The sequence below is a fragment of the Oenanthe melanoleuca genome, chromosome 3, assembly GCF_029582105.1.
Source record: "Oenanthe melanoleuca isolate GR-GAL-2019-014 chromosome 3, OMel1.0, whole genome shotgun sequence".
Lineage (NCBI taxonomy): Eukaryota > Metazoa > Chordata > Aves > Passeriformes > Muscicapidae > Oenanthe > Oenanthe melanoleuca.
In genome coordinates, this window is record NC_079336.1 from 104,813,503 (window position 1) to 104,829,560 (window position 16,058).

Sequence of the window (16,058 nt, forward strand, 5' to 3'; positions counted from 1 at the left end):
CCACACCTCTGTCAACTGCCCAAGGGCTCAAGTTCTCCTGCACAGGCTCTGATTCCCTGCTCTGCTCCACCCACCTTTAGCTGGAACTGTATTTGCTCAGCTTGCTGTTTCAAATTACTTTGGACAACATCTGTCCCCTCCCCAGTGATTAAGAACTTTTTCATGACATCACTCCCAAAAATACACAATCCCAGCCCCTGTCATTCTGTACTCTCTGGGTCTGGAGTTTGCCCTAGCTTGGATGACTTTCCATTTGGGTGCTTCCCTGTAGTCATCAGGTCTTGACTGCATGGCAAACAGGCAGTGGAATCTCCAGGATGGAGGATCTCCCACTACATGAGATGCCTTCATGCACTGAGCTGGCAGAACAAGGGTGGTACCCCCAAAATCCTTGGCATCTCTGGTTTTTAGCCATGGCAGTGCTGAGATTCTGCTTGGCTAGGCCATCACATGTGGCTTGGCTGCAGGAATCAGCCAACAGAGTGCAGCATTCCTGCCTGGAAGGAAGGACAGCAGAGAGGAAGGTCCACAGGAATGGAATGGATGTGAGAAGCAGAACAAAAGGACATCAAACAACAGCAAATGCACAAGACACGTCACTTGCAAGTTGGAGAGCACATAAGCAGCAGTGCCACAACACTCAGATGCTTCAGAAGGGTTGCACACACACTGGGAGGGACTGGAGGGGCAACAAGAGGGACAGGAGGCTGCAAGGGGTAGAAGGAAAGGCACACCCTGACCCTTCTGTCTCTAACATCTGCCCAGCATGCACAGTGCCACCAGTCCCACACTGTGGCCAGGCTCTCTGGTCATGAAGGCAGCCAGGGGTCCGAGTGGCAGTCACCTGCCGCCAAGCTTCTATACCAAGAAACACCAGGTATACAGTGAACTAGACCTGGTTGTCTGCCTCTAGAGAGGGGCCCAATAGCCAGCCACTGCCACAGCTTAGCTTGCCAAGAGACTTTGGCTTGGGGAGAGTCCATAGCTCCCACCTGCAAGACACAAGTGTTGGAAAAGGAACAAACACCTTTGATAACTGGCAGAGCAACAGCTAACAAACTTGCTTGCACCCAGCTTCCAATCCTGAACCAAATCCGAGCTCAGAGCCAGCTAGCACATTCCAAGAAATGAGCACTCTTCCCCCTCCAGCATCTCCATAACCTCTTTAGGTAGCAGAGATGGGAAGAGGATCTTGGACATTTCTGGTCCATCCCTGATTAAAGCAGAACCAACTACAGTGGGTAGTTCAGGACTTCTCTGGTCCAGGATTGGGTATCTCCGATGATGATGGAGGAGATGCCACAGCTTCTCTAGGACTCAGACCTTTATCACCCCTGAAAGACAACATTCCCCCCCCAACACCCAGTATGAATCTCCCTTGTGCAGCTTACGCCCACTGCCTCCAGTTCAGCCCCATCAGGCCTTCTGTAAAAGCTCAGATCTGTCTATATAACCCTGTAACACAGGGCTGTGCAGCCAAGTGAAACTGCTGGTCCCAGTGCCTCACTCTGGCTCCCAGGGAAAAGCCCATGCTGGCTTGGCTCATGTTCACGCTGTGGGGATTGGGGCCTCTCATACACCATGTGCACACCTTTCCCCTCCTCCCAAGAACAGACTGGCAGAAGGGGGCAGAGGGGTTAAACAGAGCAGACAGATGCCTGAGGAACAAGCCCTAAACCCTTCCCAGAAGCCATGTGGAGGAAAACCGCTATCTGACAGCAGTATTTTACAAAGACAAAAAAAACAAACAAACAAAAAAAAAAAAAAAAGCGCCTTCTTTATTGAGAGCAGCACATAAAAACCCAACAAAACCCAACACTTCTTGGCTGCAGTACCCTCCACTCAAGCAAACAAACTAACCCACTCTAGGCTGCATTCCAGTAACAGAAATACTATGGAAAGGAGGAGTCAGCGCTCTGGAAGAGGGTAACAGGGGGCTCTGCCCAGAGTCTTAAGTACAAAAAAAGGCACAGGGTAACTGGGAAAGGTAGTGAGCTCCTTCATATGCCAGGCACTTTGTGCTCCTGTTGGCTGGCCTGGCCCCAGGGGAAGGGGCAGTCAGGCATGCCTAGCACAGATGGACGGAGAGAGGCCTGGGCCAGGCCGGCAGAGATGGATGTGGTGAGCAGGGACGCCCAAGCTCTCGCCGTGGGAGGGGGAGCTGCGCTCCATCCACACCAGCAGCCTGAGGGCACAGGGCTGAGCAGGCAGGGGGCAGGAGGCAGCAAGGGCTGTCTTTTGGGACCCACTGGGGAAGGGGGTGGGGCTGGGGTACACTGGCTTGTGCTTTGAGTCCAGCAGCTGCTGATGCTGAGCTGCTCGCTGGCGCATTGGAGTCGGGCTCAGCAAGGGGCTGTGGGAGTGCCAGGGGCTCCCCAGACACATACAGACCCCTGTCCACCCCGCCACATCCTTCACCAGCAAGGGCTGCGATGCTCAGGCTTTGCTGTCAGCTGGGCTGTCCCCAAGGGTGGTGGCAAGCTCACTGAAGGAGGGCCGGTCCTTAGGGCTGGGGGCCCAGCAGCGCTGCATCAGCTTAGCCAGGCGGGAAGGGCAGCCCTCAGGGTGCGGGAGCTTCGTCTTTCCTGACTGCAGACCTGGCACGAAAGAAAAGTCCAAAGGGCCATTGGAAAGAGGTGTGGTGCTCTCAGGGGGGATGCACGGAGGGCAGCAGTTCTCCATGCCGGCTGGGACGGCCTCCCCAGCACTGTCACCCAGCCTGTCTGGACCCCTTTACCACATGGAAAACAAGTAGGCTGCAATTCCAGGGACAGCACAAGATACTCCACATACCTGCAAGGACCTCATCATCTGCCAGTGGAGTGTAGGGCATCTCCCCGTGCATGAAGACCTCCCACATGAGCACCCCAAAGGACCACACATCCGACTTAGTGGAGAACTCATCTTCCAGCACAGCCTCAGGTGGCATCCAGCGAAGGGGGATCCAGGCCTGGCGGAAATGGTAGTACTCGCTGCGGGCAGGACAGGCAGGCAGTGAGACTGGTGCCATTTGATCCCCTCCCATCCCCCTGTCAGGCTCCCTGACCTGTTGTACACGTCCTTGCTGAGGCTCAGGGATGAGACCTTGACCTGCCGCTGGGCACTGACCAGGCAATTCCTGGCTGCCAAATCCCGGTGCACAAACCTGCCATTGGAGAGGTGTTCCATGCCCAGGGCCACCTGTGTGCAGAGAGACACCTGACCCCAGAGAGCTGTCAGCGCTGGCTGCCCTCCTTGAGATTCCCAGCCCCACAGCACTTCCAAAGCTGCATGGTCACCTTATGTTTGGTAGTGAGTGGCTGTGGCTTCAGAGACTCATCTTTGCTCTTGGAGATTCTCAGGAACTGCTTCAGATCCCCCTGTGAGACAGACAGCAATTCAGAGTCAGCACCTCTACATACTGACAAGTCTCACTGGTCCCTGCAGTGCCTGGATGTGGCAGGCCCACAGATCCTCATCTCCTGCCTGTCCTCCTGGTCCTTGCCTTGTAGGGCAAGCAGGCCTGAAATTCCCAGGTTTCTCATGCCCCAAAATTATTTCTCTCCTACAAACTCCAGACTCCTCATAGCCCTCAGCATTCACAGCCATTCTGCAGCATGGAGTCCCACAACTTAACTTATATAGCTGAGTCCAGGACATAAACCTGAAATTGGGAAGATATAGAGGACAAAGTGACTTCCAGGTCTCGCAGGAGACTCCTCTTCCCCTTGAGACTCCTCCAGAGGCTAGGAACAGCAGTAAGCTCAGCCTGGTCTCCTTACACCTTGATTGCCCTGTGCTGCCAGCCTGGTGTCACACTTGCAAGCCCCATGCTCACTGCTGTCACGTCCCTGCTTTACTGCTGGCAGGGCCCTTACCAGGTCCACGTACTCCAGGACCATGTAGTGTGGCTCTGCCTCACGGCACAGCCCCAGCAGCCGCACCACGTTGGCGTGGTTCAGCTTCCCAAACATCTCTGCCTCCCGCCGGAAATCCAGCTGCAGCTGCTCATCCCTCGTCTGCAGGCTCTTCACCAGCACCAGAGCTTCACCCTCACCATCTTCTGTGCCTTTGGCCTTGGCTAGGAACACTTCACCAAACTCCCCCCTGCCTGGAAGTGCAGAGAAGCACACGGGAAAGTGGCATGCATTAGGACAGCGGGTGTGCTTGACAGTCCAGGGGCTGCAGGGCCCTCTGTACCCAGCACATCCTGTTTTATGGCTGGGACACGCTGGGGTTTCAGCCACAGGTTTCCTGCTGGAGTAGAGACAAGGCCAGGGTGGCCCAGCATACCCAGGGTTGTGATTGTCTGCAGGTTGGAACGTGGAAAGTGCATCTTGTCGGTAGCGCTGTGGCGCTTGCTGGCCCCAGAACTGCTGCCCAGGTTGGTCAAGGCGACTTCTTCCTGAATCTCTGCTGTCATCTGCCCATTCTGCAGCAAAGCACCGCCTGTGAGGGAAGCATAGATGGCTTCAGCATCCTGCCAGGCCACACAGTGGAAGTTATTCTGGGGCTCAGCCCCTCGTGGGGCTCTGACACTCCAAGCGCTCCAGCCCTAGGCAGCAGAGTGGCCTGGTCTCAGTTTTTGCCCTGTTTCTGGCAGCCCAGCAGCCACCTATGAAATCAGATGCTGAGCAATGGCTTTGGTCCCAGAGCCAGCCAGCCCCATCTGGCCTTGTCCATCCCATGCCAGTCAGTCATCCCCAAGCAGTGGCTAAATCCAAACTACCATAGACAAAACTCTGCAGGACGGCAGCAGGAGATGGGATGGGCGAGGGAGATGGAGCAGATGGATACTGCTCACTGTAACCACAATCTCTTGATACCCAAGAGACTCTCAAGTCTATCTGGCATCAGTGTGATGTCCCTGCTCCTAACTCACCTCCCAGCAAGCCTTGGGAATGTCCTTGGAAATGTTGAACCCGTAAGACTAGACCAGCCTGGATTTTAACTGGCTGGGTTAAAGCAGTGCTAGGAAGTACTGGTCTTGCAATCAACCCCAGGCAAGCTCTCTGCACAGAAACTTCACTAGAAACTCCCCTAGCACAAACACAAGCCAGAGAACAGGAAAAAATATGACTGCCTTGAGAAAGTAGAAAACCCTGCATTTTACAGGCAGCTTGTAGGGAAATGGCAAACCTCAATTTTGAATGTATTTACTGCTTGGATCCAACCTGGTTACTAGGAAGTGGTACTTTCTGCAAGATGAAGGCAGGAGTTAGAATTTAAAGCAGGGAACAACCCCAAACTAGGGTCACTCATACACCTGCAGCATCACTCTGGACTACTCCATTTCAGCTGACCTTGGAATAAGCATTAGGCAAACAGCCACACAATAGGAAATCACAAAATTAAGAGAACCCAGCATAACTCTAACAGGAGTCCCATTGCCTGTAGCCATCACAGGCTGTTGTATCACAGTGTGTGTTCATGCCTGCTTATAATGCACGTGTTCAAGACAGGTAGCAGCACCTCCTGAGCAGGCCTGGCCACCCTGACAGGGACCATGGCTTTACCACAGGTAGGACTGGAGCTGTGAAGACTGAGATATGTTGACTTAAGAGCGACAGCTACTGACAGCTGTCTGCTCTCACATGGTGGAGTAAGATTTTTCAAAGATAAAAGCAAAAAAACCACCATTTACCCTATAAATCAAAGCTGGATGCTCCTTACACCCCCCCTGTTTTGACACCCATTATCAGCAGGACTGTTTGACCCTGTGCTGTCTGCACTCATGACTAATCATGTCCCCAGACCACAAACTTGAAGCCAAGAGGATAAGACAAGATGACCACTGCAACTGTGCCAAAAAAATCCTGAAGGCTGCAGAATGAGGGTGCTGGCACTGAGACAGGACCAGCAGGCAACAACAAGACACCTTTGAGAATAGACATTCCCACGTTTCACAGAGCCTGGACAAGGCACTTGGTAACAAATGGACAGGAGGTTTCATTTGTGTACCAAGCAGCCCAGAGGGGAACCAAGTGTAAGGAACCTGCCTGCTTTGCCCATCTGCCTGCAGCACCTGAGCATCTCCTGGAGAAAGACACAGCCATGCTGCCCTAGAGACACTAGCACAGAAATCAGTCCCCACAGCCATGATGCTATGTCTATATTCAACAACAACAACAAAAGCAGCAGTCAGACAGGGATACTGAGAGCAAGCTCTCATTATAGACGATGTGGCACACCAAGGATGTGAGCCTGGAAAGTAACTGGATGGTTAGAAGAGCACTGATCCACAGGAAATCCATAGCAAAGATCCCTTGCAAGTCCATGGAGAGGTTAAATCAGTCTGGACCCTGAGGGCACTGGAAAAGTCAGCTGGTGGTCAGCCAGGGAGTACTTGTAGGTACTGAAACAGGTGCTGAAATACTTTGGGTCACCCAGCTAACAAGGGACCACATCAAAAAGAGGCAAAGAGCCAGATCTTTGAAGACTGTGGTGAATGGAATGACTCCACTAGAGCTGACAGCAAACACAAACCACTTCTCCAGAGTGGCTATGGAAGTAGCAAAAAGGAGTGTAGACGTCTGGGAAGCTGGGTCTGCTTGTAAGAATGAGGAATCACCTGGCAGCTAAACTGGTTCCAAATGAAGGGAAATAAGAAGAGGCAAACTCTAGAAGAGAAATATAATAAAGATAGGCCAAGATAAAAAAATCTGAGACCACCTCAAAAATGATTGAAAGAAATTCTTTCCAAGGAAGGGGATGCTGGCCAAACTCTGCTGGCACAGGGGAGCTGCCTGTGATTTTTCCATGGTAAGATCTCACAGTGGCGACAGATGCAGAGCACAAAGCTGCTGAGATGCTCCTGCATTCCTGCTCCTAGGGAAGTTCCCCACAGCCAGACTTCTCTTCTGGAGGTTTGGTTCTGTTCAAAGTGCCAATGCAATGAAAAAAACAGGAGCTAAACCAGCAGTTATGCTTTGCCAGGCCCGCAGAGCAACTTGCACATGATCAGGACATGGCTGTGTGCTGGAGAACTAGGAGGGGGAACATCTGCATTTATGGGAAGTGTGAATGGGGAGATCCAGGCAATTAGGAACTGCAAACTCAACTGCACCCCACCACTTTTAAGTACTCACTAGAGATAACAGAGGGAGTTCAGTGAAACATCCTCCCTTCAGCACCAGGAGCTGCTGAACGCTGATTTGAAGAGGCCAGCAGACCATTATTTCATTACATTCAAACAGAAAACCTTCCCTCCCCTGGGACATGTGATGCACGTGCAGGGATGCAGGAGTAATATATAACTTATCAGAGATGGCCACAATGTGAGGCTGGAATTCAGGTTGCACACTAACTTGCCTATTTCTCACCTGGCAGCAGGTCTCTGCTACACGCCAAAAACCAGAGTGAGAGACCAAGGGTTAGGAGTCCCTATTTCCTGGGAGCTCCCTGCCCCTCAGCCCCACCAGCACAGGGACAGGGGGCCAAGTAGTGAACCCCCACCCTCAGGCGTACCAGCCTCACCGTTCAGACACTCCATTTCAGGCTCCTCGCCCTCTGGGTGCTTCTTGAGCCTCTTGGCTTTTCTCCTCTTCTTACAGTAGAACATCAGCCCCAGCACAATGATAATGTAGGCAACAGCTGCCCCCACTGACAGCCCAATGGTCTGAATCATCTTGTAGGGTGTGTGGCCAGGTCCTGCATCCTCCTCTGCTGCTGGCTTGTCTGTGGGGCAGAGAGCATCCAACGCATGGGGGTGTGGAGAGATTTCCCAAATCCTATTCAGGAATGTGCTGGAAGGATGTGAAAAGCCTCCAGCCCCCTACCCACCTCATCCAGCCACATCCCACAGCACACTCTGCTTTATTCCAGTGGGGATGCTGTTGTGACTACCTGGCAGGCACAACTAGGGCCAGAAGCAGGGCCTCAAACTGCCAGGGATTCCAGGAGGTCAGGTCCCAGCACTGGGCACCTTTCTTACCTACAACATACAGGAAGGCCTCCCGGTGCTTGATGTTGCAGCTGTTGCCAGCGATGCAGGTGTATTTTCCAGAGTCCTCAGTGGTGACGTCATAAATCACCAAGGAGCCATTGGGCATGATTTGAATCCTGCCGACCACACACACAGAATTCTTGGCAAACACCAGAGGGTAAGTGCAGGCTTGGGGCAGCTGCAGCCCCACCTCCCCAGGATGCCTCAGCCCCATGTTCCCACTGCCATCGTTTTCCACCTCCCCAGGATGCCTCAGCCTCACGTTCCCACAGCCACCAGCTTCCATCTCAGGCTGTGCAACACTTAAGAACAGATGACTGCAGCTCAATCACAGCTTGGCAGGCTGTGGCAGAAAGGGAAACCTTAGGGCCAGGAGAGTCCAGGTCCTGGCACGTGGAGTCAATTATGTGCCCACCAAGCTGGGAACCCAGGATTGCACCGCTGGCACCCTCATACTGGGCAGGGATGAGGGATACTTGGGAATGCCCTGCTGTGCCACACATCAGTTTGGAATGGAGGCTGTACCTGGGCAGGAGCTTGCCGGGATCCAAAATCTTGTCCTTCCCTTTCCACTGGATGTGGGGAATGGGGTCCCCCTCTGCCTGGCACTGGAACATGGCTGTGTGGCCCTGGTACACTGTGGTGGGCTCTGGCTCCAGCTTGAAGGTGACATAAACTGAAGGCAGAGAGGCCGACACGAATGCTGTCAGCTCCTGGGAATGGTGCTAAGCTCCCACCAGGGAGCACGGCCAGCACAGTGGCACAGTGGCATGTGCCATCTCAGGCTGTGTGCAAAGCACTGACGAACCAGAAACTCGTGGGTCAGGCCAGACATGGCTTTCTCTGCCACCCAGGCAAAGCCAGTGCAAGGCCAGCACAGCAGGAAAAGCTCCTGCCCTGCCTGCCCCAGAGCCCTCACCTGCTACCACGAGCTGCACGGTGGCACGGATCTCGCCCTGCGGCCTGTTGGAGGCGATGCACGTGTAGTTCCCCGAGTCGCTCCTGCTAACCTTGTGGAAGGACAGGATACCAGCATTGTGGCTGACGTGGGATGGCAGGCTGCTCCCATCTGCAGGACACGAGAGGACGGATGCAGCAGTCATGCAGGAAGCACTGCTTCCTGTGCAGCCACACTACACTGCTGCTTCACCCATGCTGAAGGTGGGACGCGAAGCTCCCGTGGCCCCAGGTCACAAGCAGGCGTGTCACAACCAAATTCCCCTGACCTGTCTTAGTCCACTGGATGGTGGGTTTCTCCCGGCCCGTGGCTGAGCAGGACACTGTAACCTCCTTATCAAACTCCATGCACTGCAGGGGCTGAGGTGGTGGCGTGAACTTCAGCTTCTCTGTAACAGACAGAGGAGATGTTTCAGCTCCCTCCCAGTCACAAGAGATCCTGGAGCAGGAGGTATCCCACCTGCACCCACAAGGGACGGATGTGAGGTGCTGTCAGCGTACCCAGCACGTGCACCCGCGCATATCCCTCGATGCTGCCCGCCGGGGTGCTGCTCACACACTTGTACATGGTCCCATCGTACACCTCCACGTTGTTGATGCGCAGCGTCCCGTTTTCTGAGATCTCAAACCGCGAGTCCTGCCCAGAGCGGGGCAGAAATGTTGCTGTTACCAGCACTAGGATTGGGCTGTGGCACTGCTGACACTCCATGAGCCACACCATGCTTCAGATAAACACATCCCTGCTAAGCCCCACACGGAGAACTGAGACAAGCTGTGGGGACCTTTCTCGTGCCCATGCCCCTGCCCCAAAAGCACAGGGCTGACTGCCAGCCAAGTGACAAGAAGACAGCCAACTGTGCACGCACACATCAGTAGGACAGAGCTAGTGGCAGGAATATGGCTAAAGTGGGAGTGACAGGGAAGCTGGGCCTAGGAACATGGCGAGACACAGCAGCAGCAGAGCAGGTGCCAGCAGAAGTGCCCATGAGGGGCAGAGGCTTGCCTTGTTGCCTCACCTCAGAAATGGAGACGCCATTGCGGTACCAGGTGACTGTGGGTTTCAGGGAGGCCTTGCTGAGGCAGTGCAGGTATCCTGGCTTGCTCTCCTCTAGCTGGCTGTCCTTAGGCATCTCCACCCATTTGGGTACCGCTGGGCACAGAGGCAAGGGGTTACACAGAGCCACTCACCACCCCTCACCACTGCCAGCAGCAGAGCAGAACACACAGGTAGTGTGCAACCAGTCATGGGGCCCTGCAGCTCAGCCATGAGAGGTGCTTCTCTATCAGTGAGGTGATGAGCCACACTGTCCAGCTCACCCTAACCCCCTATCCAGCCCCTCTTCTGCTCCCACCCTTTTCAGAAAGTTTCCTACTAGCCACAGTGATGCTCAGCTCCTGTTTCTTCTCTCCAGCCTTGTTGGCAGCATGGCACGTGTAAATCCCTGCATCCATCTCGGTGATACTGGTGAAAATCAGCTGCTCTGCCTCCTGGTACACTCTGCCAGTAGTGGGAACTCGTTCCTGGTTTCTCTCCCACCAGACCTGGGGTGTGGGTACACCTTGTGGGGCAGTGCAGGACACGCGATGCCCCTGGTTTGCTGTCAACACCTTTGGTGAGAAGGGTGCCATGTCTTCAATCTCTGAAAGGAACAAGAGACCACAGGGCTCAGAGAGGCAACAACATGTAGCCAACCCACCAGCATCATCACCTACAGGGGAGGCACCATTTACAGGAGAGAGCACCCAAACTGTGCTTGCTCCCTTCATCTAGACAGCAAGGATGAACCATTGCATGTACTGTCCCGCTGCTATATTGTCACAAAGTTCCAGAGTGGCATTGGAATTCTGGGATCCACTGCCCCCACCCTGTCACCAGCCCCAGGACCTCACCTGCCAGCCGCAGAGCTGCCTTCAGCACAAGAGATTTCCCCCTCTGCCCACGGCCAATGCACTTATAGACACCGGTGCTGCGAGCCCTCACCTGGGTGATCAGCAGGGAGCCATTGGCAAACACGGTGGTCCTGAGCATGCAGGGAGAGGAAGGGCTCAGTGGGCATCTCTGCAGGACATGAGCCAGAGCTACAGCACTGAGATGTCCTGCATGAGCCCATGAAACCAGGAGGGTGCCAAGCCAAAGATTCCCACCACACATAAACAAGGAGATGGTTGGGACACATTCTTCATGGAGGAAATGAGCTCACAAAAGTCTTTTTCTTGGTGGAAAGCTGGCTCCCACCAAAAAATGCATCATGGAGCATGAGCCAGTTGTGAGAGCACAAAGAGGCAGAAGGGGTAGGGGACACAAGGTGGCGCCCGGGGGCTGCCAGACCAAGGGCATCCTGCATCCAGATGGCATTGCTTGCCTTCCAGAGTGTGGAACAGACACATCCTGGCTCTGGGATCACTGTCCCAGCTCTGCAGACTGCCCCATACTTAGGCTGCTTGGGGCTCAGAAACACTCCTGGCTCTGGGGAGGAATGTGGAAGTGCAAAAGAGCCATGGGCCCACTGATTGCTGTTTCAGATACTGGAGGCATTCCCAAGCCTGGGGATCACCACATGTTGGCATCTGGAACTGGGACACATCCCTGACTGTGAATTGCCCCAAATGGGTGACTAGAGTTTGAACTTCCCTGGCTCCATAGAATCACCACATCTGCAGCTAAGAGACATTCCTAACTGTGGGGCCATCATGCATGGGCATCTAGAATTGACAGCCCCACAGACTAATGTGAGGACAAACTGCTCCCTGAGTCCTGTTCAGGTAAATGCCATGCACAAGGACCAAGTCCCTGCTAAAACCAAGCCAGTGAAGCTGAGAAACCAATCCCCAGAGCCACTCTGATGCTGCATGCTTGGCCTCATGTACAGACAAGGTGTGACCTCTCTCTGGGAACACAGTGCCCCTCTCCTCCCAGCCCTGCCCACATCACTGGGGTCCCTATTACTTGGATCTGTTGGTGATGGGGTTGTCTTCAAAGAGCCATTCCTGTGTGGGAGGGGGCACCGCTGCAAACTGGCAGTCAAACATGGCCTCTTCGTTCTTGGTCACGATGAGGTCCCGTGGGACGATCACTGCCTGAGGAAAGCTCTCATCTGCAATGGCAGAGACCACACGAGGGTGAGGGGGACAGAGGGGCCTGTGATGTACTGACACCAGTGTTCTGGGGAAAGCTCTAAGAAGAGCTGGGTGCACCCTGCAAGCCTGAAGGAGGCAAATGTGCCAGCACAGATGGAGTTATAGACTCAGAGCCTAGGATATGCGCTGGGGAAAACCCCTTCTGCTTCCAGCAAAGCCCTGAGCTCCCCAGTTCCTAGTAAACAAATCAAAGCTGGCACTGGATGGCAAAATTCCCTTGTCCAGTTTCAAACACCCCTTAATGCCAACAATTCCTGCCCTCCTTGGGTCTTGCCTCCAAAGGCCAACAGGACATCTACCCACATGGCATGACCAGAAACACCTCCAGGGTGCTCCATCACAAGAGAAGACAGTGTAAATCTGCTTCAGAAAGACACAGAGGCGAATTAACACCTACAGGCAGGGCTGGGCTCCAGCCTGGCCAAGATTTGTCGGGTCAGTTTTTACCCAGAGGCTTTGCACAGAGGGAAGTCCCACCAGCCTGAGGGTTGCCCTGCAGCAGAGGGGAGGCTGTGAGCAGGGCAGGGACACAACTCACCGATGACGTTGAGCGTGAAGTTGTTGTGGCTGCAGACAGAGCCGGCGGCACTGCGGGCGCAGCAGTAGTAGAGCCCGTTGTCGTCGGGGCTGGCGCTTGGCAGGGTCAGCGTCCGCTCCTTGTTGCTGACAGAGTAGGAGCTGCGGCCGTCCGGGAGGGGGCTGCCATCCCGAAACCACTGCCACGTGGGGCTGCAGGACAGGGGCGAGAAGCAGGTGAGCGGGGGCATGGCACCGCCAGGGCTGCCCCAAGAGCGGGTGTGCGGAGGAGACAGCCCAGAGATGGCCCCGTTCCCTGGCTCTCCATCCCCGACACAGACACGAAGCCATGAGACATGCAGCCAGGTGGACGGGACACGAGTGGGAAGCGACGGAGAGTGACTGCAGCACACCAAGCAGCTTCAGCAACTGGACTGTGACAGCCCATCCTTACTGTGCTCCTTGCTACGCGGCTCTGAAAGGGGGAAGCCGTTTGCCTTCTCCCACGGCGCTCAGCCACAGGCTCAATCCTGCCTTTCGCCTTCCCTGACTCTACTGAATTCTTGCGGGAGAGAGGAGGGGAGGTGGGGGAGGAGGAGAAAGAAAAAGGTGGCAGGGGAGAGGGACGGGGATAGAGAGAGAGAGACCACACAGCCAAGGTGCAGGGGCCCCTGGCAGGGTCCACTCCTCAGGAGGCAACCCTTACCGTGGGTGGCCATCGATGAGACACCGCAGCACCACTGTGGAGGAGGGCTGGATCTCGGCTACGCTGGTTGGCTGCTTCAGAACCACACTGCCTGTCTCAATCCCTGTGGGATCAAAGAATACCAACAGAGCTGGCTCTCCAAACCTACAGAGCCCAGGTGGTGGTTACTGGTGACTCACCAATAAGCAGAGGAGGCAGTAAGGGCACAAGCAGAGATACATATGCCCTCAAGCCAGCATGGAGTAAAGAGACACCCACGCTGCAGAGATCCCACTTTGCCCTGTGTGGCTGTTCTATGAGGGTTAAGGTGAGCTCTGAAGGACCTGCAGTGCCCAGGACACACTTGCTGCAGAAATGTCCCAGTTTCATATGCACAAATGGGAAAGGCGGCAGGAGAAAACAACTCTGGCAGCCTCTGGGACACCAGAAGACACAAGAGGACTACAGGGCAGGATGGACATGGCAGCTTGGGAGGAATCCTACTTGAACAGCCCAAGCTGTCCAATCCCTGTCTGACCCAGACAACAATCAGCAGCCAGCCTGCAAAAACTGTTCCCAGCCTCAGGCCTTGCCAAGAGAGTGCTTTTCCCAGTGCACAGTGGGCAGCACGTGGCTGCCTGCACCCCACACTCACACTTTATATTGAAGGAGGCGTTGGCCGTGCGTGCCTCCTCCCCGGTGAGCACGTTCCTCGCCAGGCACTGGAACACTCCGGCATCTCGGTGCCGATCCACGGCAGCAAACTGGAGGTTGCTGCCTTCCTTGAAGCGCTGCTCCGTGTCCTGAACGGGAAGCCCGTCCTGCAGCCACTCGAACTCCACATCCGCCGGCTCCTTCACCTCGCAGCGGAGGATGGCACTGCGGCCATGCAGGGCGTCCTGGGAGTACGGCTCTTTGGTGAAAAGGATGCTTGCCTGAGTCCCCACAGCTGCAAGAAAGAAAAGGCAGGGCATGTTTAGGGCAAGGGAAGAAGAAGAATAGGTAAGCATGTGTTGTTCTCAAGGGTCTCCAGACAGCCAGAGCCATGTAAGGAGAAAAATAGCTCAAAGCACATCTGTCAAAACTAATTCAGAATTTTAATAGATCTGTGCTTGAATGCCAGCACAGCTGCTTTAAGGCTGTCTGCAGCAATCACTGGGACAGGGGTGCCTGAGCTTGCCACAGCCAAGGAGAGCCCTCTGCTCCCTAGGGCATTAAGAGGGAGCTCCCATGACCAATTACTGAGTGTCACACTTCCAGCCTGAACAGAGAAGCATCTTGCAGTGTATGAGCCAGGAAGGCAGTCACCAAAATCCTGGAAAGCAAGCAGCTTCATGGGCAGTTCCAATGTTTCTTTGAGTGCTTGTCCTGTTTTTTGGGATGCCTTGCATCAAGATGGTCCTTGATCAGAAACAGATTGTTTCTAGGTTTTCCTCGAAGTTCCTCTCCTTGGGACTACGTCTCTGACTCACCTCCATATCCCCAGAGAAACACTGGTGTGGAACAAGGGCTATTTATGTGAATAAATACAGCAGCTGCTGGAACACAGCACAAGAGGATGCAACAGGGACAGAACAAACTTGCGCTGGTGACTCAGCCCATTCACGAGTAGAAGCGGAAACAACAAATTTCAGTAGATATCCTCAGGGTCTGGTAGTGGCCTGAGGGGCTGGAGGCATCTCTCTACAGAGATGGAAACCCCAAACAGCCCTTGCTTGACACACTAACGCCCACCCAAGAGCTCAGGGTGCTGGGGACAGAGCAGCCAGTGCTTCTCTAGGCAGTGCTTGGCATGGCTGCTGAGGGACCGTGCTCACACATTCCCAAATCTGGTTGCTGCCTGCCCACAGCCAGCCATGCAGGCACTCTGCTCCGGTTACCAGCTGGAAAAGCAAGGGAAGCAAACAAAAGGCAATTCAGCACATGACTATGGACCCTGCTACCAGCACCATGCTCTGCAGGGAAATGGGCCAAGCCAGGCAGATTTCAAGCATCTTAGAATGAAGATGAACAAGAATGTGGTCAAAACAGTGTGGCCCCACCACTGCAAGAGAAACAGCTTCAGAAAGCGGTTGCCTGGACAAGTTACACAAGCAGTGTCCAAAGTCCAGCTGAAAGGTAATTCCTCTTTGGACACTCAGCCAAATCCTCCTGTTTGAGGTTTGTATAAAAGTTGGCGAAGGGATATAATTTGACGACACATCTCAGTCAGACAAAGCTAGGGATAAGGAACCTTTTCCAAAAGAGATGTTTTGAAGACCACCAAATTCCAGAAAGCCACAAGAGCCCTTCCCATGCTGGAAAGCCTTTGGAGCTTGCTACACAGCACAGGGACCAAGGCAATGGTGCTCATGGGAACCCTGGTGTCAGCCACACATTTCCTGCAGGTCTGGTCCCCCACTCACAGTAGCAGCAAGGCACAAACACAGCACTCATACAGGGTTTCATACCTGCCCCCTCAACACATCAGCCAGGAGCAGGGGCTGGATTTTGCAGTGACCCTCTTGTCACTGAATTCCCAACTGAATTTCCTCTAATCCCAGAGCTGTGAAGTCTGAATTTGGCCATCCTGACTTCTACAGCAGAACAGCCCCCTCCATGCATTTCTCTGCAACCTATTGAATATCCCATTTTCCTGGATCTCATACTGAGCCAAGCCCCATCAACATGCTGTGCTCCAAGGGTCAGCATGTCCAGAGAAGCTTCCACAGCCAGCTGCCATTCGCCTCCCCTAAAGGTAGGAACTATCCATCTGTGTGGGACAGCTTTCTCAAGAACCCAAGATGAACACATACCTCAAGGTGATGCAACGTGCAGGAACACATCACATCTGTCTCA

General features: G+C 54.2%; 1 protein-coding gene across 2 annotated transcripts in view; it reads right to left on the minus strand.

The window, feature by feature from the left end:
- Window positions 1–1,757: 1,757 nt before the first annotated feature.
- PTK7 (protein tyrosine kinase 7 (inactive)) overlaps window positions 1,758–16,058 on the minus strand; it is a 34,981-nt gene continuing 20,680 nt past the window's right edge. Inside the window, exons 2-20 of one of the 2 annotated variants that reach the window (XM_056487147.1) lie at window positions 13,876–14,169; window positions 13,242–13,344; window positions 12,558–12,748; window positions 11,829–11,976; window positions 10,772–10,902; window positions 10,255–10,521; window positions 9,898–10,031; window positions 9,383–9,518; window positions 9,151–9,270; window positions 8,844–8,993; window positions 8,450–8,600; window positions 7,913–8,040; window positions 7,456–7,656; window positions 4,273–4,428; window positions 3,858–4,090; window positions 3,279–3,359; window positions 3,047–3,198; window positions 2,794–2,972; window positions 1,758–2,597 (exon numbers count right to left, since the gene is read on the minus strand). In XM_056487147.1, the coding sequence (XP_056343122.1) occupies window positions 2,437–2,597; window positions 2,794–2,972; window positions 3,047–3,198; window positions 3,279–3,359; window positions 3,858–4,090; window positions 4,273–4,428; window positions 7,456–7,656; window positions 7,913–8,040; window positions 8,450–8,600; window positions 8,844–8,993; window positions 9,151–9,270; window positions 9,383–9,518; window positions 9,898–10,031; window positions 10,255–10,521; window positions 10,772–10,902; window positions 11,829–11,976; window positions 12,558–12,748; window positions 13,242–13,344; window positions 13,876–14,169 (3,116 nt within the window). In that variant the 3' untranslated portion in view covers window positions 1,758–2,436. Of the gene's footprint in view, window positions 2,598–2,793; window positions 2,973–3,046; window positions 3,199–3,278; window positions 3,360–3,857; window positions 4,091–4,272; window positions 4,429–7,446; window positions 7,657–7,912; window positions 8,041–8,449; window positions 8,601–8,843; window positions 8,994–9,150; window positions 9,271–9,382; window positions 9,519–9,897; window positions 10,032–10,254; window positions 10,522–10,771; window positions 10,903–11,828; window positions 11,977–12,557; window positions 12,749–13,241; window positions 13,345–13,875; window positions 14,170–16,058 lie in introns of both variants that reach the window. The other variant, XM_056487146.1, reaches the window with a different exon arrangement.